Here is a 24,373-nt window from a genome sequence, read left to right as displayed (position 1 = left end):
GCCTCACTAAGCTGTTGGTTGTGCACCAAACTTTGTTATTTTCTTTACTCTCCTTCTTTTGCTTTACTTGTAACTGTTACCAATTGTAGGAGGCCCTCCACCACTTCGATGGTGGACTAGGTGGCCTCTACACAGCTATCCGCAACTGTGTGCACCTTGTTGTGTGTGTTGCCGTAGGCGTGTGCACACAGGGTGGTGTAATGCGTCTAGTGTGTCAGCATTATGTTAGTGTTAAGGTGCAAGCACTGCTTTCTTCCTCTCGCTTACAGCTTCTGCCGCTGGCTAACTCTCGTGATGAATTGGGAGTAACTTCCATAAGTCTTCCCTGCCAGTACACAGCTTCTTCACTATCAAGACTCCTGCTGTGCCTCCTCGTGGCAATACACGGTAACTGGGTTTTTGGGCCTAGATTAGATCGCAGGGGATCTCAGAGCAGCAGTGGGCCCATAGGCCTACCAAGCACTGCCCCACTGCCTTGTGGATTAACCTTGGTAGGTACAGTCTCGTTCAAGATTCTTCGAACACTGCTGGAGACAGCTGGCAACTCAAGGCGTTTGATTACTATAGTACCAGCGGTTCCCAATTACTTTGGCCATTACCCCAGTTTTTCCAAAGTCATGTAGCAACAAGCTCATTACCCCACTACATTTTGTTATTATTAGTTACACGCTAATGTGCAATTAATATAACTTTATTGGTTGGACTTTCCTTTATTTTATAGAACAATAATGACAAATGCAGTAATTACAATTACTCTTTCTGTTGAAATAAATCAATTATTAATTTCAGGAGTGCAATGACACCTTCACTGCTATTGAAATAAATAAAACAATAATTGTAAAGTCATTAGTACAAATTCTCTCTGAAATAAATAAATCAAATAATAATAGCAGGCCTACAGTGACACATTCAGTTCTATTGAAACAAATAAAACAGTAATTGCATCATAGTACAATAAGTAGCTACTTACTGTTGGAAACACTTAAAAAAAAATACCGTAATAGAAGCACAATGACACCTTCAGTTGAAAATTGGTGAATATCAGTGGGAAAAAAAATATATATACATGGAAATAATGTTCAATCATGAGAAAAAACGGTTTGAGATCATTTCCGAAATGCGTGGGTATAGCTGTTTAAGTGCAATCTGATATCATTTTCTGGTTGCATTCTATTTCTGTGTTTGCTTCGGATGGTCAATAGAGCCAATCCGGCCTCACACAAGTACGTTGAGCCAAATGGTAGAGGCATTTTAGTTGCCTCTAAACTTGCCAGTGGGACTCTGTATTAAGGCTAACCCAAAATGAAGATAACTTGTTGGGTTAAATTCCATTTGTATGAGGTTGCTTGATTTTATTTCAATTATTTCTTCTGCTAGTCCATTTGGCTCGTCTGGCAGATGTTCAGTGGTACATTTGAAAGGATTTTGAACCCATGCATAGGCGAGTGGGTCAATGGCAGAAATATTTCCATCCTTGACGCAGACTCTTTAAATGTGCACTCATTGTACTCTCCATGTCACTCAAGTTTATAGAATCATTATCTTCCAAATTCTCCCAACTTTGGAAATGCAGCTATTCTGCCCATTTTCAGTTTTGAGTCCCACAAGTCCAGTTTGGTACAGAAATGCTTATATCTTTTCATTTAACGAGACGACATTTTCTTCTGGTCCTTGCAGTGATGTGTTCAGGGCATTTAAATACAAATATATCCACTAAATAGCATAGAAGGAAGTCCATTTTGGATCTCTGAACCTCCCTGCCAAGTTATGTTATCCCCCAAAACATTTCAATTTCAGTTCTGAGATGAAATACTCGTTCGACAACATTTCCTCAGGACAGCCATCTGGTTGGAGCATAATACAACAGACAATGATATTCAGAATCAGTCTCTCCACAAAGAACTAAACAGTCACATCACTCATCACCTCCTCCAAATCAGGTTGCAAATTTTTCTGCCAGTGCATGTCGATGGATAATGCAGTGTGTTGCAAGGACAGAAGGAGTTTTCCTTTTCACATGTGCTAAAATCCTGAGTGAACACCTAGCATAGATGGTGAACCATCTGTTGTGACTCAAGCAGTTTCCATTCTAGTTGCACATCTAGTTTCTTTAAAAACATCCACCTTTAAAAATACATCCACACCCTTCGTAGTCGCTTCCAGTGGACTGCACATAAGTAGATCTTCCTCAATGTCCATTTCACCTTTGTACCGGATGTATACCATCAATTGTGCAGCACTCGCAACATCCGTTGTTTCGTCCAGCTGAATGGCGAAAGATACACTGTTCTTTTCCGTGAAATTAATTGATCCTTAATATCGTTTGACAGTTCGTCAATCCGACGTCTGATTGTGTTGTTGGATAGTGGTATCAATTTCAGTCTGTCATCCTGTTTTGTCAACACATAGTCGAAGCCATGCTTAATGCAGCTGGTTTAATTAGTTCTTCTCCTATGTTGTGGGGTTTCCTAGCCTGAGCTATCATCCATGCTACTTGGAGACTGGCTTTTGTCGCATCCCGTTGGTCATACATAACATTTTCCAGGTTTGCCGATCCAAACGCTGCCTCTTAAGGACTCCTCAAGACGTCGGAAATAGTCCACTGAAGAAGTGGATGTTTTCTAATCAGATGATCTTTAAGTTTGCTTGCCTTCATCGATTCCTTGCACAAGATTGCATTGCATACAACACACTGTGGCTTCTGGATTCCTTTGTCAACGATGAATGTGAACCCAAGCTCCAGAAAACCTTGGAATACACACGCTTTCTTGAGGACATCTGTAAAAGAAAGTACAGACTTACAGACAGACAAACATGAGGGAGAGAAATAAAAATAAAAGGAAATAAATAAAATAACACATACGAATATATGCTCAAATTTCATCACAACAAACATAATAAATTCGCTTATAAATCAGAACATAACTTCTATGCACGAATTCAACCCACTTTCCCAATTATTCATCTACAGATGAATGAACAAGATAACAGTCAAAGAGAGAATTATAAAACAAACGAGAATACTGACCTATACAGAAAGGGCGAGAAAACATGAGAGAGAGAAAATAATGAAATACAAAGAGCAAAATGCGAATATATGTATATTGGCTTATTCTGAACTCTAAATGGAATGAGACAAAAGTACAATAAAAGCAACAGAAAAGTTACTTCTTTAGTATATATAGAATTACGTAAATATCGTCAAATAAAAGCATATTTACCTTTTTTGCTCAAAATGCCAGTGACTTTCATGTACGTCCGTCTTCCACTGACGTCTGACATGTTATGAAAAAACCCCGTTACGTTTCCTATTTCTTGCCCCGCCCTCCGTCATACCACCCCACCCCTCCCTTCTCTGAGTCGACGGATTGGCGGTGAGTGGTACTGGACATACGCAGAGATTTAAATCACTGTTAATAATGATACATTTGAATATTTGTGTGTCTGTTTTTAATGTTTTTCTTTCCTAAACTTTCTAAAGGCTGTCGTTACCCCCGTTGAATGCGAAATTACCCCAGTGGGGTAATTACCCTATTTGGAATCGTGAGTACGTAGTAAAATTATGAATAAATGTAAAGTGATCGGTGATTGGTTACTTAGTTCTCCGTTACTTAATTTAATGGTTGGGCTTTGTTATTTCGTATTATATTATACTACGTACTACAGTAAACAAACGGCCATGAGATGCCAGCTGTCTCCAGCAGTGTTCGAAGAATCTTGAACGAGACTGTACAAGGGTACGAGAGTAAACCCCAAACGAAATATCTGCGGTGAAGCCTCGCAACAGGCAGACATGCTTACAGAGCGGAAGAGGTGACCGAATGGGTACCATCGACTGCACCGGCGGATGAAGGCAATGTAAGATGAACAGTCTACTATGGCGAAACCCAACAAACTGGGCTATCGGCAGTCCACTGCAACTCTCCTCCCCAGTTGTTGCAACCTCTTGTACAACTGTATCAGGAAAAGGGAGAGCCAAGATGTGTGGTTGTAGCTTGCGCTCCTGCTTCACGTGCAGCCATCATCCAGCTTTTCATGCTTCTTTAGTCACAACTATGCACATGGGCGGCATAGATAGAAGGTCGCATATGCCCTGGGATCTAGACAGAACAACAGTGCAATTCGGTCCTGTCCGTGAGACTGAGAAGCTTTTTGGTGAGCCACTCTGCTCACCCTACATGTGGAGGGCTAAAAAGAGTGCCTAAACATAGCCTGCCTAAAGAACCAAGCTGACTGTGCAACCGCACCCAGTAAGGTCCTTATGCGGTAAACACAATCATAACCAAAGATCAAAGCAAAACTAACTATACAACCTCTTATCGCTGCTGCATGGAATGTCAGTTCTGGATACTGGCAGATAGGGTGTGCGGTCGGTGTGTTGATTCTCTGTAACAAAAGCGTGTTGGCATTCAGGCCTTCGTTGTTGAGCTGCGGAAATGGACATGAAGATCGTCTTAATGATGTGAATGTGTAAATCGATGTAGCACTTTTAACGTTAATCGCGATTGCTTATTGAAACACTCTCTACCGATTGGTGGAATAACCCCAGCCTTGGCCGGGAAGCACACAACCGCAAAGTCATTGCTGTATGACAAGATTTATCCGGAAAATATTTCTAATGAGTTGTGTTCATGACTGTGATTGGCCATCTAAGGGTCGATCAGTGAGTGTAGTATTATGCCTTTAGCTAAGACGGTCCATAGTGACAACAGTGACCGCAGAGGAGGTTGAAAATAAATTGAAGTGAAAAACAAATTGGGGCAAGCAATCAGGCACCACTGCCGGCAGTAACCAAGTGACGGCACCGAGTGTGGCTCTTTCAAGACAAGACTTGACCAACACTGGAGCAGGTTCAGGTACATTGGAGCCGGTGCATGCCCAGTACTTGCCAACAGTGTGTAACAGAGACGTGACCGATCGCCCAAGCGCCTAACGAGTCGATCATTTGGTGAAGGATAAAAGAAAATGAAAGGTAACAGAGACGTGATCGATCACCCAGCGGCTTACGAGCCGATCAGTGGTGAAGAGGATAAAAGTATAAGATATTGTTGGTGCCACAAAGTTTTCCTTTTGTGAGTGTGCTTTTTAGGATTGAAATTGTGCCTACGATACACCATCCATAGGGAGATACAGTGTAGTGATAGCACATAGATATATATTCGTTGAGGAGAACTGGAAAAGAGAACATAAGTAAATAATAGTTAAAATACATTTATTGCCACAAAGAAAGTTTTATTTATTTTTCTGTGTTTTCTAAAGGTAGAGTGCTTATGCCCGTCATTCATCGCGATATACAGTGTACATAAGGATAGCACAACTGGCAGACCTACTATTCGGGGAGACGAGCAACAACGGGAACGTTTCGAGTGCAGGAACAACATAATAGTTTTTGCAATCCCAGAGAGCCAGTGGAGGAGGAAGCTGAGGTAGGAAACACACTATAAGTTGTATTTTGAGAATATCTGTAGAGAGGTTCTGAATATGTCAGTCCCTCCTCAGGAAGTGAGGAAGCGAGGTTAAAAGCAGGAGGGCCCTCGGGATCACATCAGGGGCAGCGGTTTACCCCACCCGCTCTACCTCCCACCCAGGAGGAGGCGAGCGCCATGTGAACAATGACATCTCTGACTACACCGCAAAATACAGTGTATTTGCAAATGCTGCGCAGCTGAGATTGGGGGGGCCAGTCACTACTGAGAGCAGAGACGTTACCGAGAAAAAATTCTGGCTTGAATGTCATGTACACTAATACTGACATGTTCCTTGATAAGAGAGAGGAGTTTGCAACACTACTGAAGGTGCATCAACCCGACATAGTAGGGTTGTAGAACTGTTGTACAAGAACAGGAGAATCGACCCAGAGGAATGTGAGTTCAATATTGACGGATATGACCTATTTACGAACTTTTTCAAGAAATTTGCAAGAGGTGTGTGATTATCTATGCTAGGCAAGACCTTGAGCCAGCCAGGTGAGGTGCAGGGAGAGGATGTTTTGAAGAATTCAAGTGGTGTAAATTAAATTAAAGGAAGGAGACTTACTTATTGGCGGGTGTATCTACAGATCCCCAAACTGTAGCTTACTAAACCAAAGAAACTTAAGAGCTTAATAGACAATGCAACGATACTCAACCCTAGCCACCCAAACCAATGGACCTCATCATAACAAACTAGGAGGGTATGGTGGAAAATGGAATATCTAGCCGTTGGCATCAGCCACCATATATTGTTGTCCTTCAGATTTAACTGGTACTTGGTTCACGAGAAAACCAGACTAAGGTGCAAATATTACAATGGAAATTACGACGGATGAGGAAAGAGATGAGGGTATCCATTGGCCTGACTCACTATGCTGACTATCATAGTTAGTAAATTGAACCATTTGATCGATAAATATATATCCAAAACCAAACCCAGTGCCTCTAGGAATACAAAGAGCCCTACACATGCGGTGGTCGACAGAGTTAAAAAACCCAAAATTCAAGGCGCGGGTTTGGTCAAGCGATGAGCAGGAAATAAGCAAGATCCAGGAACCAAGCAAAGTCATAGTGTAGAAGGGCTGAAAACGAGTTTCAGAGGCTGGTTGCAAGCGAGGTCAAGTCAAACCCAAAGGCGTTTTGCCGCAATGCAAAGTCGAAAAAAAACGAGTAGAGTATCGGACCTAAGGCTTGAAGATGGTAGTTAGCAGATTCTGACCAGGACAAAGCGGAGGCATTGTAAAGTTTCTTTTCTCCAGTGTTCACAAGAGGATGCAAACAATCTTCCTGCATTTGAGGACAGACGGTTAGACACAGCGCTGACCCACATTGTGTTCCCAGAAGAGGTTATAAGTTATAAGAAATAAATTGTCAAAGCTAAAGGTTCATAAAAATGTCCCGGCCTGACATGGTACATCCCAGAGTGCTGAGAGAGTTGTGCAACGAGCTTGCCGAGCCCCTGAAGATCCTGTTCTGTAAATGCCTGGACGAGCGATAGGTCACCAGTGATTGGAAAATGGCTTATGTGAGTCTTATCTCCAAGAAGGGCGGTCGTCACTCCACGAATAACTATAGACCAGTGAGCCTGACCAGTATACTGTACAATAGCATGTAAAGTACTTGAGAGCATTATTTTTTTTTATTATATATTGGGCACCTACAGCCTTGTGCAAGGTGAAGCGCAGAAGCGTTTACAGTGCCCAACAGGGAAGCATGCTAAGTTCATGCTTGCCTTTATGTCTCATGAGTTAAGGGCGTAGAAGCCTGAAGAGTCAAGGGCAGAGAAGCCTGAAGAGTCAATGGTTTATGTCATCAAGTTATTGGAAGCTCTAACAACTTGTCCCTGAATACAATTCGCTACTTTCGATTTACACCAGGTACCTACTTTACTGCTAGGTGAACAGGGACTAATGGGGGCAGGAGGTATGTCCAAATAACTTCCACCGGCCCGGGAATCGAACCCGTGACATCTCGCTTGCGAAGGCAAGAGCGGTACCACTCTACCACCAGCACCTTGAGAGCATTATAAGAAATGCCATGATGGAGCATCTATTACGAAACAACCTTGTAAGATTGCCAACACGGTTTTATGCCGGACGCTCTTGCTTACACAATTACTCAAGGTACTGGATGTTTGGACATAAATTCTGGAACTGGGTGGTAATATCGACATTATATACCTAGATTTTGCCAAGGCTTTCAATAGCGTATCCCATGAAAGGCTGAAAATTGCTGGAAGGGCACGGGATTCGGAGAAGTGTCCTAGCGTGGATCGTAGACTTTCTCCATAACTGTAAGCAGTGTGGTTACTAATGGCACGAAATCATCATGTGTACCCGTCAGAAGCGGAGTGCCACAGGACAGTGTATTGGACCGCTGTTGTTTGTTGGCTTCTAAATGACATGCAAGACACTGTAATTTCTCCATACAAATGTTTGCGAATGATGTCAAGTAATTCCGGTAGATTAAGAACCAAGCAGACTGTGAAGAGCTGCAGAAGGATTTCTGTGAGCTTCAAAAATGGTCGAAGAAATGGTTGCTGATTCAATGTCACGAAGGGTAAGAGGTTGCACCTGGGACGTACCAATGGTAAGGAGGCGTATCAACGGAACGTAGAAACTGCATTAATTGAGACTGAATGTGAAAAGAACCTATAGTAGGTGTGTATGTGTGTGTGTGTGGTCCCCAAGATATGTTAGGGACAGTCAGTTGATAGAAAATGTCCAAAGGAGGTCACCAGGCTGGTGGCTTTGACACCTCAGCTACCTGAAGATTAGGCGCCTGCAATTGCTAGCTTATACTACAGACAGACAAAGGGGCTTAATTGAGATGTATAAACATCTCAAGGGCACTAATCAGTCGAGTGTTCTTACCTGGAGCTGGTGGACGCTCACCCCAGGGTCACAGCTCAGGTTGAAGAAGCCGGATGTCCAGAAAACTGTGAGGGGTAACTTTTTCGGGTGAGAGTTGTGAACTGTCGCACAAAACTGCAGAGATACCTTCGGTCAGATCGACGGAATACATCAGGACTGATTTGATGAAAATGACCCAGAAATTGAAGTATTCGTTGATGATAAACGTCTGCTTTAACTGAGTGGCAGAACAACCCCAGCCTTGGATCAAAGCTGATACCTTCGCAAGAAAAAAGCTGCGGCTCAGAGGAACTTAGCAATCTAATGAACGAATGTTTTAAAATAAAGTATGCAAAATGCCAAAACTTGCAGATGAATACAAGATGCATAAATTTTTCAATTCCTCAAAAACATTTTTGGGCCAACACTCATGACACAGCGTCCTCCGCTTATCCGACAGTAACTCTAATTATAGACGAAGAAGGGCATACTTTAGCTGCTCAACCGAAACACCGATGTGGATGTTCTGACTACCCAGCAGGTCCTCTGCCTGAGCTAACCACCTCAGCTATCCTCCATCAACCAGATGAAAAATAACAAAGCTGCAGGGCCTGATGGAATCCCAGCTGAGGTTTATAAAACAGAAGGACTTCTGCTTACCAGCAGTCTCCACTCTCTCCTGGAGAATATATGGAAAAGGAGAAATCCCCAATCTCTTAAAGACGTCTCCATCATCAATATTTATAAGAACAAGGAGACTGGTCAGACTGTGGCAATACCGCAGGATCTCGCTGCTGTCTGTAGCTGGCAAGATTATCGCTCGAGTCCTTCTGAGCAGACTTCTTCCTGAGGCGGAAAACTTCAACCCTTTATCTCATTGTGGCTTTAATCCATCACGGGGCACCACTGACGTGATCTTTGCTACCAGGCAGATACAGGAAAAGTGCAGAGAAGAGCGTTGTGACCTTACCAAGGCTTTCGACTTGGTCAACAGGAAAGCCCTCTGGAGGACCCTCAGTCGTGGCGGGGCCACCTGGTTGTATTGTGAGCTGGCCTTACCAGGCTTGAGTGACGGTCGCTCCTTCCCCAGTTATCGGGCCCAGGGTGCAGAATTGATGAATGAGGGGTAACTCTCTGGGACCTGGAATTCTTGTGGTTACATAGAGACATTCACCTCTTCAGTATTGGGTGTATGTGGTCCAATTAGCCAAGTCCTGGTATGAGGTCAACGACCCTATGGTTGATTGCGCATGTGGGACGTAGGAGTTCCTCTTAAGGAATTGTTTGGGCTGTAGTGCTGGGAAGTACGGAGTATTATGAACATGTTAAGGGTATTGTTGGAGAAATGCACTGGGCAGGCTAGTAGTTACAACCTTCGGGTTCCGTGTATTTAAGGTAGTTTGGATTAATTGTATTTTGTGGGTCATTCCAGGCTGGCTATGATTGATCCAATGTTCTAGTGTAGTATGACTAAATCAGGATTTTTATTCCTCAGGAATTACTATAAATTTGTCTTGTATTTATTTTGTGTAAAGTACTTCTGTGGCCTTAGTTCTCCTAGGATGCAATTAATAACTTTTGTTTCCCATTACAGTGCTGTAAGCTACGCTAAGAAGTTAATCTAGTGCTTTTTGCACAGTTATTGATTCCATCTGTAGTGTTGTAAGGGGTGGTGTTTGAAATAATACAAGTGTTATCATTTTTCAATGCCTCTCTTTATCCCCATTTTCAGGAACACCAGTCCGAACTACGTAAATAATTCAAAATTAATTTTGCTTGTTCTGGTTCGGTTTTCTGAAGGGCGCTTCCACTGCATTACCATCCACTATAAAAAGAAAAAAAACAATGAGTAGAATTCCGACCGGTTATATACGTAAGACTCAGATTCTCTTTCAGCCTGCCCCTGGTTCAACCACACCTCCACCATCCATCCAGCTTAACGGTACTACCCTCTCTAATGTCATCCACTTTCAGTATCTCTGCTCCCACCTGTCCACCACTGTGGACATCGATAAAGAGATTCAATATTGGATCAGATGTGCATTTCTAGCCTTTGACAGATTCTGTACCCATGTCTTCAGCTGTAGGGAGCTGCACGTATATCAAGCAGTGGTTCTCCCCATCCTGTTATAGGGCAGTGAGACATAGGTTACATACAGGAGGTACCTCAAAGCACTTGAAAACTTTCACCAACGTAGTCTACGTTTCATCCTCCGAGTTCGCTGGGAAGACAAGAGAACGAATGCCAGTATTCTCGCTGACACCAACTGTTGGAGCATCGAGGCTACCATTATCCATGAACAACTACAGTGGACTGGTCATGTTGCCTGAATAGACGACAGTAGACTGCCAAAGTAACTACTTTACAGTCACCTAACGAATGGTAAACGTAACGCTGGCGGGCAACGGTAAAAGTATAAGGATAGTCTTAAGACAAACCTGAAAAGTGCCTAATCGATCCCCTTAACGCTTGGAGGAGCACTAAATGAGAAGATGTCAATACTTTCGAATTACTCCGACTGCCTGCCAAGGCAGACAAGCGCTGGTGTCGGAAAGGCGCTGCCGCACTAGATATAGCCCTCCACACGTGCCACATCTGTGGACGACCCTGCTGGTCCCGTATCGGCCTCTCGAGTCACCTCAGAGCTCACCAACGAAGTTGACACCCCTAATTACTCATATCATTGTATCATAGCTGGATGATCGCCATACTCGGTTCCGAGTGAGAGCAAAGTAAGTAGTCGTGTTACCGTGTTGTGTGGTATTTTGTGTGTGGTGCAGCGAATGGTCTAGTACTGTGTGCGTGGTGCGGTGTATGTGTAATCATGTTATCAAAGTTTAGTTATGTATTGTGCCATCAGAAGAGAGGTTAGTGAGTGCGGCAGACACGGGAGATGTACCTGCCGTGGCCACATTACTGACTGCCGGGGCGGAAGTCAATTGGCAAAACAGTCATGGAGAGAGCGCCCTCATGTACGCTGCTTGGCGGGGGCACGAGGCTGTGGTGGCGTCCATACTGCAGCACCCGGCCACCCACGTAAACCTTCAGGTATGTCAGCCTACCCATGTCAAACTACAGGTATAATACGACACGCCTTCCACGTCAAGCTACTGGTATGTCAGGTCACCCACGCCAACCTAAAGATGCGTTACTCTACCCCGTCAACCTTCAGGCACGACCGGCTTCCCACGTCAACCTAAAGGTACTTCAAGCCACTACCGTCAACTTGCAGGTACGCTAGTCCATCCTCGTCAGATTTCAAGTACATTAAGCCACCCACGCCAACTTGCAGGTACGTTAGGCCACCCATGTCAACTTCAGGTATGGTAGCTTATACATGTCAACCTCCAGGTACGTCAGGCCACCCATGTCAACTTGCAGGTACGTAAGGCCACCCTTGTCAACATGCAGGTACAGTCCCGGACATTTCCACGTTCGACACCCACCCACAAATGTGAACCCCTTGAATGTAAAACTGAGGACTTTGAAACAACAGGCAGAGATTCATTTGTCTGGTAACAATGTGTGTGTGTGTGTGTGTGGTGGCTGGAGAGTGAAAGTATGGACGGAGGAGTGTTAGTGGTTGGGAAGTGGAGGTGCGGGTGTCACTGAATTTTGTGGCGCATGCTGCTGCCATACATTGTTGTTTCACCATATGTTAAATAAATGGAGATGGAAGGAGGTTAATAAGAATTAAGAATATGGGTATACAATTGTATTAAAGATATATATGATTAAAATGAATGGATAATATATAAATAATTACTTGTTTACCGATGACTTCCTCTTACTAAGTAAATCGTGAAAAATACAAAGGCAGATGACAGAATAGCTACTCAGAGGGAATTTGCAAGTGAAACAGCCCTTATTATTTGTGGTAACAACGGTGGCATATCGGGAAATGTTCTCACCTGAACATCCTCATTTATTGTCACTGTGTGGTATATTTTATATGTAGGTAATTTTACAACTTAAACGATTAACCATCGAAATCATACTGTTCAGCCCTAATGAATATAGCTGTCAGGTGCACACTGTGACCGGCCACCATGAGACTGATAAGGTCACTTGATATCAATCTACTCATCACAGTGTCTGGCAATGTTGAACCTTTACCGTCGTTGTATAAATTTTGCTCTCATTAAATGACTGATCTAGTAGGGTCGCCTAAGTTACCTTATACACCCCAAGTTTCCCTCTAGCCACCTATGACAACACACCCAGTATTACCACTAACTACCACACCTGGTGAATTCAGTATTCTAATATGAACCTCAGCCAAATATTTGACTTCTGCAGAAATAAAGTGTTTGTCATAAGCTTATACAAGCAATTAATGCAGATTTTTAACTCTAATATTGCAATGCATCCATAGTATTTATAAGTATTGTGTGATATTCAAATTCATTCCCTTTTACCAGTCCCAAGGTTTGTGCTTGTATAAATAGCAGTAACCCGTATTGTGTGTTCATTCCTTTGAAAAAGTCTAGTAATGAAACGTTAGGAATAACGCTCCGTGTCTTAGTCGTGTTTCCTTCAATACCTACTTCCATCTGTTCACTATGAATAATGTTCACAACGTCTCAGAGCGAGTAAGGTTTTGTGGCGGTTCATCTGGACTTCTAATAAGAGCTTCTTCAAAGCTGTATCTTCTGGGTTCCTAACATTAACCCGGATGCATTCTTATTGTCTATTGACATTGTTACGTCATCAATTGTGCAAAAACATCATTTTGTAAAACATTTTCTTTTCTCCGTTCGTGAAAAGATCTCTCCTTTTCAATATTCGAATATCAAATTCACCATGTGTGGTAATTAGTGGTAAGTGATGTCAGGAGTGCGTGAGGCGTGGAATGGACTACACATTGCCACCCAGCAATGCTGAAATAGGCGCTATAACATCATCCTGTGGGTGGTGACCAGAGAGGGAGCGAGGCAAGGCAAAAGGGGAGGGGGGAGGGCACGGTTATGTGGGGCTATTGTCGTGGTGGTTTACGTGTTTGATGATGGCGGCAGACGCAGGGTACGTGGAGGTGGCCAGCATTCTCCTCCAGCATGACGCTACAGACATAAAGTTTGTACAAAGGACAAGGTGACGCCTCTGATGCGTGCGGCTGAACATGGCCACTCAGCCATAGATAATATGCTCTGTAAATGTCATGACGCGGACATCAACATCCAGGGCGGTCAGGGTCGAACGGCACTCCTATTTGCTGCGCGCTCTGGCCACGCTGACTGTGCCTACATCCTCCTTCACCACCCCAGTGTTGACCCCAACCTGTGTGATCAAGAGGGCCTCACCCCAGCTATGATGGCTGCCACCGGCGGACACGAGGAAATTTTGTCAGCTCTTCTGTCACATCGTAAGATCACGCGTAACTACAGTGATTTATATATATATATATATATATATATATATATATATATATATATATATATATATATATATATATATATATATATATAACAAAGAAGTATGTCTGTGTGTTTGTTTGTTTGTGTGTTCGCACGAGAATCTCGGAAACTACTTTACCGATCTGTAGTGATGATGGATGGTGTTATATGTAGTGATGGTGCATGGTGTTATATGTAGTGATGATGGATGATGTTATATGTAGTGATGATGGGTGATGTTATATGTAGCGATGATGGATGTTGTTATATATACTGATGATGGGTGGTGTTATATGTAGTAGGGTGTGTCATACGGAGGCGAATTTTTTTTTTTTGAGTTTGAAAAATCGGCCCATGGTATTAATGATGTAGTTCTATGTGCAGAATCATGTGATATCTTCAGATTTGAAAAGTTTTCATTATTTGCTAGGTAAATTTTAACTTGAAATCTTATGAAAATTCAGTATTCCCACTCTTTTACCAACACCACTAAATAGTTTATTTAAAGTAAAGTAAATGTATCAGGTTAATTTATTAGGCTGAAAATTATCCAGAATAGTGAAACGAATGATCTTGACACATTTATTAAATTTAATATTCCTTTAGAAAACAAAATCATCAAATACAAAAACCGGTTTTACTACTACGACCCGGTGTTGCTGCACACCATAGAGAACATGTCTTTCTTGCTTCTGTTTCTACTCATCACCTCCCTGCTGACCACCTGGGCTCGGATGTAGCCTTCCCTCCTCTCCTGGCTGTACACGTGCCTGCTGGCCTCGCTCACTTGCTGTACACAACGCTCTATACTCTGGGTGTGCGAGGGCCAGGCAGGGACATGCATGGGGTTGTCCAGGAAAGCTCTGACTTGAACATTGGTGAGGCTGCAGGTAAGAGGGGGCTCATTGCCAGCCTGGATGCTATCCAGATCTATGAGATCAGTGAGGGTCTTGGCACCTAGATTGACTTCAGGAGTCTTCCTGACCCTGAAGGAATCGTCACCAACTGATTCGTCATGCCCAGATCCTCTCATAAGTCTCATATCCAAGATCTTTTTGACTGCCACTCTTCTCTCCTCCTCATCCTTACTGCAGAGCGTTGTCTGCAGAACTGCCTCGGGATGAGCATACCAGGAAGATCTCCTCACAGTCTGCTCCACAATCTGAGCAACTTTCCTTGGCTGACTCCTCAGGAGCTCAAGCTGGAAGAGAACATGCCTCGGACCTTAGGAGAACGATGACTTGACCTTGGTGTTGAACCAATTTGGCAAGTAGACACTCACGATGAATTGGACAATAAGTCTCAGGTTGTGAAGCTGGTTCCCTTTCAGTTTATGATGAGCGACCCAAATTCTGCAGAACCTGAGAGCCGTTGTGAGCCACCTAGAATGTGAGACTGGACCTATCTGCAGGTAAGCAAGTCTATCAGGCATGACCCCAGTTTTGATGGCACTGCAAATCATGTAACCATAGTACTGGTCAGTACTCAGGTCGTCAATGACAGTATGTGCAAGCTCAACGAGTGGAGGGCCAACTGTGATTTTTCAAAGCTCGGATTTATTTCTAACTCAGTGGCAGAGTCCAGCATCTTGCCAAGAGGACCAGACCATCTGTTGTTTGAAAGAGTCTTGCCATCCAGCTCCTGGATCAGATGTCTGAGTGGCAACTCGTTGGTGTGGAGGTCACAAACAATCCAGACCAGCTTCCTCCCAATCTTCCGCTCTATCCACTGTATGACCCCCCCTTGCCACCCTGTGTTCGTGTTGGTGCTGTCCCCTCCAATGGCCTGCAGGGTCTGGTCTACGTTCCTCTCTCTGAGCCAGTTCACAATGTTATCTGCCACTATCTCAGCTGGTTTCCTGATGTCATCTTTCTCTGGAGTGAAATGCCACAAATACTTCCCTCCTGGTTCACTGCAGCAGGAGTAGTGTTCCTCCTTCACCATGGCAGGGAACAACTTGTCAGAATCTCCAACTTTCATGAACACTTTAGTGTCATCCCTTCTCCCATCAAAGAACAAACAATTGATTCCATTTTCTCTTATCCCCTTATCAAACTCCTCCTCTAGGTTACTGACAAGTTTCTCCTGAGCTCTCCTTACTTTGTTATGATCTATCACCAGGTGAACATCATCAGGTGTTATCAAACCACCGTCAATCCAGGCAGCTGTTGCTATCTCTGCAGTTTCTCTGAGACCAGTGTGGTGTCGCATGCTGGCCAGAGCTATGCTCGGAATATCTTTCCTATTTCGAATCTTATGCCTGGAAGGTTTGGGATCATTATTTTCTGGGTTAGGGACAAAGTCACCATTCTCCTGGTCAGCACTCGGATCAGCCATGGGGAAGTCATTAAACTCTGAATCAGCTTGACTCCAATCATCGGCCTTTTTTACCTCACCCTGGGCCTTCTCAAGTCTCTTTTCCTCGGCAACTCTTCTCCTCTTCTGTCTCTCTGTGGCAGCCTCCTGTCTCTTGGACTCCGGAATATCTTGGCTAGAAATCATGAGAGCCCCTATACTGCCAGTCTTCTCTCTCTGTGCTTTGACAAATGCCAGTTCGATCACAGGAATCTTCAGTTCACGCTTGCAAATACAGGAGATGTGGGCCTCGGATTTACAGTCACGATCGCATCCAAACTCAGGACAGAGAACAATTGGGCACTTGCAAGTAATTATGTCAAATAACTGGTCCAGTTGCTTGGCAAAGCTGTCCTTAACTGCAAGTTTTCCTCTCCCAAGAGAGATATCTCTTGCCTTTTCCCAACTGGCTAGCAGTCTCTCACTAATCTTCTTCTGACTTGTTATGACTGGAGGCTTGAACTGAGCGTTAGCCAGAGTGTACTGTGCCAAGACAGCTTTGGTCATATCACTGGCAATGTCTTTGTTTGTGTAAGTTCTTTGGTTCTTTTCACTGATTTGCCTGATTAAAACACCGTATCTCAAAGCATCTCTCAATGTAGGCAACTCCGACTTCAGGAGCTCTCTCCCAGACCCAAGATAGTGACTGAGATGGCTGGATTTTTGGTTCCTCGTCCTGACACAAGCAGCCATCGCAAATATTATCAACTTATAAATGCATCAGAATCTGAAACAGAAAAAAATATTGTTAGTTGGGTTGTTAAAGAATGAAGTCAGAAAGCAATGTTCACTATTTAATTGTAATGCACTAATGCAGCTGTACGTTAGATTTTCGATAAATTTCACGCTAAAATTTACCTAGCAAAAGGTTGCAAAATATTGAAACTGAAATTATTTTCTGTTTATATACACTAAAATCTACCAAAAAAGTGATGGGCCATTAGTTTTAGCTGATCTTCCCTCCTATGACACACCCTAATATGTAGTGATGATTAGACAATGAAATAATAATAGTTTAATTGCTATACCATTTGACACAGCAATGTTCCACCCTGTCTTAATTGTGTGATGCTGGTGTCATGTCCATTCTAACGATAACGAGGTATGTCAAACGTACAGAACAAAATGCCGCCAAATAAACGACCAAGGCTGTCAATTCTTGAAAGAAAACAGAGAGATGCATTGAGAAAGCAGCAATCAAGATCAAGTGAATCAAGGCAACAACGTGCTGCACGTTTACAAACTAACAGAGAGTGAATAACGGCAAGTCGGTCACAGGAAATGGATCAGGAAAGGGAATCCCGTCTTAATGCTAAGAGAAAGCGAACAGCGGACAGTCGGTCTCATTAAACAGATCAGGAAAGGGAATCCCGTCTTAATGCTCAGAGTGAGCGAACAGCGGCAAGTCGGTCACAGGAAACAGATCAGGAAAGGGAATTCCATCTTAATGCTCAGAGAGAACGAACAGCGGCAAGTCGGTCACAGGAAACAGATCAGGAAAGAGAATCCCGTCTTAATGCTATGAGAGAGCGAACAGCGGCAAGTCGGTCACAGGAAACAGATCAGGAAAGGGAATTCCGTCTTAATGCTGACAGATAGCAAACAGCAGAAAGGCGTTCTCTAGAAAATGATCAAGCACGTGAAATTCGTTTGAATGCTAATAGACAGAGATCTGCGGGATCCAGAATTCTAAGAAAGAATACACAGTGGCTTACACTTGCAAGAACAGCATTTAACTATGACAATGAGATAGAATATGAAAAGTATCCCTCTGTTGTCATTGGCAACATGGATAAGAAATGTGAACACTGCGGTGCAAAGAAGTATAAAGGAGAATCTGCTGGACTGTGCTGCTCTCATGGGAAAGTACGACTGCCAAATTTGGAAAAACCACCACAACCATTGAAGACTCTCATGCTGGGAACAACACCAGAGTCAAAACACTTCTTGGAAATTATACGGAAGTACAATTCATGTTTCCAGATGACATCCTTTGGAGCTACCAGAGTACTTCGTGAGCACGGATACATGCCCACATTCAAAGTCCAGGGTCAAATCTATCACAAAGCAGGATCCCTCTTACCACTAGAAGATGAGCAGACAAAGTTCCTCCAAATCTACTTCATGGGAGATCATGAAAAGCAGACTACTATCAGGTGTAGCAATATTCAAGGTGTCAGACATGACATTGTCCTATCTATCCAAGAAATGCTGAATGAGTGCAACACGTATGTACAGTCATTTAAAAATGCCCTGGAAAACATGCCTTCTGACGAGTACGAAGTCAGGATCAAAGCAGACACGACCCCTAAGGGAGAACTTGAAAGAAGATTCAATGCTCCTGTAGTTGATGAAGTAGCCATCCTGATTGTCGGTCAAGAGTTTGAGAAACGAGACATCATACTCAAAATGAGAGACGAGTCGCTCACAAGAATATCAGAGACACATCGATCCTATGATGCACTGCAGTATCCTCTCATCTTCTGGAAAGGTGAAGATGGATATCACTTGAACATTCCTCACACAGATCCAGCGACTGGTGTGGCAAAAGTAGGTAAGAAAGTCTTATCCAATGACTTTATTCATACAGATTCATGATCAGAGAAGACAGTTTCAACCAGATACTAAGATCAAGGAACCTCTTCTACCAATTTGTAGTGGACATGTATGCCATAATTGAAACAGAAAGACTCATCTTCATACGACTCAACCAAAATAAGCTCAAGGTTGATGACTACATTCATCTGAGAGATGCAGTAGAAAGGGATGGACATGTGGGCAATGTTGGAGGTGATTCTCCCCTCTTCCTTCATTGGAGGTCTTCGATTCATGCATGAAAAGACTCAGGATGCCATGACCTACGTCAGAAACTATGGACGACCAGATCTCTTCATTACTTTTACTTGCAACCCTGTATGGACTGACATAACAGAAGCTCTAATGGAAGGTCAGAAGGGACAAGATCGGCATGATATTGTAGCGAGAGTATTTCGTCAGAAAGTGTTCAAACTCATGGACTTGCTTATAAAAGCATCAATCTTTGGCCCTACACAGTGCTACATGTACTCCATTGAGTGGCAGAAACGAGGTCTACCACATGCCCATGTCTTGATGTGGCTGAAAGAGAAACTTCTACCGAACATGATTGACAACTGCATACGAGCAGAGTTTCCTGATCCAGAAGAAGATCCAGTTCTCTATGAGATCATCAAGAAGCAAATGATTCATGGGCCATGTGGACCATTCAACAGACACTCTCCATGCATGAAAGATGGACGTTGCACCAAAAACTTCCCAAAAGACCTGAGAAAGGATACTCAGAGTGGAGAAGATAGCTATCCTCAGTACAGGAGAAGAGCGCCAGGCGATGGAGGTTTTACAGCAGTGTTGCGGCCTGGAACAGACAGTGAAATAACAGTAGACAACAAATGGGTGGTCCCCTACAATCCTCTTTTGAGTAAAGCATTCAATGAGCACATCAATGTGGAGTTCTGCAATTCAGTCAAGTCCATCAAGTATGTTTGCAAATACGTCAACAGAGGCTCTGACCAAGCGATCTTTGCATTGGAAAAGGATGGAAATCATGATGAGGTGACAGTTTCAGCAGGGCCGTTATATATGCAGCACTGAAGCCCTGTGGAAAATTTATAATTTTCCCATACACGAACGATGTCCAACAGTAGTTCATCTGGCTGTTCACCTGGAAAATGGACAAAGAGTATACTTCACAGAAGAGTCTCTCCAAAATCAAATGGCAAATCCTGCTGATACGACCCTCACTGCATTCTTCAAGCTTTCACAGGAAGATGAGTTTGCTCAAAAACTCCTGTTTGTTGACGTACCCAAGTACTACATATGGCAGACTTCAATGAAAAAGTTCCAGAGAAGAGCTCAAGGATCCGATGTTGAAGGATGTCCAGGGATAAAGTCAGGCAATGCTTTGGGACGAGTTTACATGGTTCATCCCTCGTTCGCGAGGCCACGGTAGGACGCCACCCTCCGGGAGGCTCCACATTGTCTCACTGTTCAGTCCCCAAAACTTCTTCTTCCATCAATAGTTCATTAACGGTGTATGTAAGTTCCACCATGTTTTTCACTACAATGGTACAGCAAAGTATATTTTCTTAGCATTAAACTGTTATTATTTTATTGTCTAATCATCACTACATAAAACACCACCCATCATCACTACATATAGCATCATCCATCATCACTACATATAACACCATCCATCATCACTACATATAACACCATCCATCATCACTATATATAACTCCATCCATCATCACTACATATAACACCATCCATCATCACTACATATAACACCATCCATCATCACTACATATAACACCATCCATCATCACTACATATAACACCACCCATCATGACTACATATATCAACATCCATCATCACTACATATATCAACATCCATCATCACTACATATAACATCATCCATCATCACTACATATAACACCATCCATCATCACTACATATAACACCATCCATCATCACTATATATAACTCCATCCATCATCACTACATATAACACCATCCATCATCACTATATATGACTCCATCCATCATCACTACATATAACATCATCCATCATCACTACATATAACACCATCCATCATCACTACATATAACATCATCCATCATCACTACATATAACACCACCCATCATGACTACATATAACAACATCCATCATCACTACATATAACACCATCCATCATCACTACAGATCGGTAAAGTAGTTTCCGAGATTCTCGTGCGGACACACAAACACACATACTTCTTTGTTTGATATATACAGTATATATATATATATATATATATATATATATATATATATATATATATATATATATATATATATATATATATATATATATATATATATATAGGAAAGAAAGAAAACACTTCGTGTTCTTCCTTGCTTATCAGCATATACCCAGACCACCAACTACAGTGATTTACTTGCATATATATATATATATATATATATATATATATATATATATATATATATATATATATATATATATATATATATATATATATATATATATATATATATATATATATATATATATATATATATATATATATATATATATATTTATATATGTATTTATATATTTAATACAAGAGCAAACCCAAATCCATAGTAAGTTGAAACAACACATGACAACAGTTACCCTACACCCCTGCACTCCCCAACCCCTAACATTCCTCCTTACACCCTGCCCACACACACACACACACACATTATTACAAGATAAACAAATCTCTGCCTGTTGCTTCAGATTCTCTAGTCTCACATTCACGGGGTTCACATTTGTGGATGAGTGTCTAACGCGGAAATGTCCGGGACTGTACGTTAGGCCACCCACGTCAACTTGCAGGTATGTATGTCAGGACACTCATATCAATTTGCAGGCCACTGTCACTCTTTGTGTCGTTGTGTCGCCTTGTGTCACCTCTCACATGGACATAGAACAATCTGTCCATTTTTTCTGGTGTATTTATCGATGTCGGATCCTTATTTTACCCTATCTCTTCTCATCGTCTTGTTACCACAGGATTTATTATGTCAGGCAGGTGTGGTAGGATCCCATTGGCCAGTGTGTGTGTGTTCACGTGATGGTTGGTTGTTGCAGGACAACGACGGGTGGACGGCACTGTTGTGGGCGGCTCACGGGGGCCACACAGGGGTGGTGAGGCTCTTCATGGTGCACCCCGACACTGAGCCAGACCTGACTAACAACGCTGGTGAGACGACCCTCATGAAGGCCTCCGTTCTGGGTCACGAGAGTGTCGTCAGGCAGCTTGTAGGTTCTTATCGCACCACCGTGGACAAGCACCACCCAGATGGCTCCACAGCGCTCTTATGGGCGGCGGCGGGTGGAAGCGCCAGCTGTGTCACAGTCCTGCTGGACGATAATGCCAGTCTAGACACAGTAGACAAGGATGGTATGGACGCCCTCATGTGGGCCGTGTCCGTGGGTCAAGTAGAGACGACAGAGGTGTTAGTAAAGCGCGGGATTAATCTCTCTAGAAAGGATAAAATTGGTCGATCTCCTTTGTTGATGGCGGCAGAAACAGGGCACGTGGAGGTGGCCAGCATTCTCCTCCAGCATGACGCTACAGACATTAATGTTTGTACGAAGGACAAGGTGACGCCTCTGATGCGTGCAGCTGAACACGGCCACTCAGCCATAGTTAATATGCTCTGTAAATGTAATGACGCGGACATCAACATCCAGGACGGTCAGGGTCGAACGGCACTCCTATTTGCTGCGCGTTCTGGCCACGCTGACTGTGCCTACATCCTCCTTCACCACCCCAGTGTTGACCCCAACCTGTGTGATCAAGAAGGCTTCACCCCAGCTATGATGGCTGCCACCGGCGGACACGAGGAAGTTTTGTCAGCTCTTCTGTCACATCGTATGATCAAAATCTTTTCTAAGACCAATAATGGCCTTACTGCCTTTATTCTGGCTGCTCGCAGTGGCCAGCGAACGTTGGTGCAGAGACTTTTGGCACACCCTGAAGTGGACATCAACGAGACAGATGGGGACGGCATGACCGCTTTGGCATGGTCAGCCAGAAACAGCGCCGTGCACGTGATTGAGCTCCTTCAGCAGTACCAGACACTTCAGCCCAACATACCTAATAATGAGGGACTGACACCCATGATGTGGGCTGCTCGCTACAATCAGCTTTTAGCAGTCAAGACTCTGCTGAGAGACTCTCGATGTGAGACTGAAATAGAAGACAAGAACGGGCGCACGGCGCTCACTTGGGCCAAACTGCAGTGCAACAAAGATATCGAACAGCTTCTGACGCGGTACAAGCAACTGGCGTCAACAGGACCAGATGATGGCGTGGATGACTCATCTTCAGACTCGTCCCTTCATACGCCCTCTGCCATGACCCAGCGCTATAACGATCCTGTCAGCGACATGCAGGTGGATAACATTGGTGACGTCGTTAAGTTGTTGGAGAACGGGCCCTACATCAGCTGGCGGCAGAAAACAGGCAAGACGTCGTTCGCGTGGTCGGTGGCCAGCGGGCAGACAGAGGTGGTGAAGGTGTTCATGATGGTGCCTGGGCTGGACGTGAACGAAAGGGACGAGCATGGTCACACGCCACTCATGGCAGCAGCGAGGAACGGTCACGCAGACGTTGTTCGGTTGTTACTGTCGCACGGAAATGTCAGCATCAACTGTACGGACTGGCGTGGCCGAACAGCACTCATGATAGCCGCGGAATACGGCCAGCTACGTTCCTTGACTGCCCTCTTGAATTGTCTAGAGGTTAGTGTTAACCAGAGAGACGATGACGGTCACACGGCACTCACTATTGCTGTCATCGCCGGGATGTATGAGATCGCTAACGCTCTGCTGCGACATCCTTCTAGCGATGTCAACATCACTGCAACAGACAGTTGTAGTGCCTTGCTCTTCGCTGTTCGCGCAGGTCACAACGAGGTGGCTGAACTCTTGATTAACTACGCTAACACCAATGTTAATCTGGATGACGACAATGGGGACACGGCTCTTCTCGTCGCGGCCGGCCATCAAGGCAACTCATTAGTGGCGCGCATGCTGCTTCAACACCAGTATACTGGCGTTAATCGTCGCAACGCTCAAGGGTCTACTGCCCTCATATTGGCCGCTAAGAATGGCTTCATCGATTGTGTTAAACTCCTGATGGAACATTCCATTATCGACGTGAACCAGCGAGACAATGAAGGGAGGACTGCCCTCATATACGCCTGTATGATGGGACGAGAAGACATTGTTTGTCTTCTGTTCTCTCACCCAGATGTTGATCCTAACATCAGATGCAAGGAGAAGGGAATGTCAGCATTGCTGATCGCATCTCGTGAAAACCACGGGGGCGTCGTGGGGCTTTTGTGTGCCAGGAATAACATAAACGTCAATCAAACAGATGAGTTCCGGGCACCGGCGCTAATGCACGCAGTGAGACGCGGATCACGGACTGCTGTGGAGGCTCTCCTCGATCGTAACGACATTGATATCAACATCCCAGACGCAGAGGGCAAGACACCCCTCATTCGGGCTCTGGCAGATAGTCACTACGACCTGGCGATGTTGCTGCTGGCGCGACCAGATATAGACGTGAACGCACAAACGCTGGAGTCCAAAACTGCCCTCATGTATGTTGCTATATACCCGGAGGGCCTCCCCGCCCTCAAACTCATGCTGGCCAACAAGAACACCCAGGTAAGTTCAATATCCTAGTCCTTATATATTGCACAGTACGTCTTCT

The 24,373-nt window shown here is 43.8% G+C and overlaps 1 protein-coding gene across 2 annotated transcripts in view; it reads left to right on the top strand.

Moving 5' to 3' along the window:
• The window catches only part of LOC121869883 (ankyrin-3-like), an 82,108-nt gene that overhangs the window by 23,926 nt on the left and 33,809 nt on the right, over positions 1-24,373 (top strand). For both annotated transcript variants that reach the window (XM_042371460.1, XM_042371452.1), the window contains exons 2-3: positions 11,185-11,372; positions 21,736-24,327. In XM_042371460.1, the coding sequence (XP_042227394.1) occupies positions 11,185-11,372; positions 21,736-24,327 (2,780 nt within the window). The remainder of the gene's footprint in view (positions 1-11,184; positions 11,373-21,735; positions 24,328-24,373) is intronic.

Source organism: Homarus americanus, unplaced genomic scaffold (assembly GCF_018991925.1).
Source record: "Homarus americanus isolate GMGI-L3 unplaced genomic scaffold, GMGI_Hamer_2.0 scaffold32583, whole genome shotgun sequence".
NCBI classification, from domain to species: domain Eukaryota; kingdom Metazoa; phylum Arthropoda; class Malacostraca; order Decapoda; family Nephropidae; genus Homarus; species Homarus americanus.
This window is presented reverse-complemented; position numbering and strand designations above follow the sequence as displayed.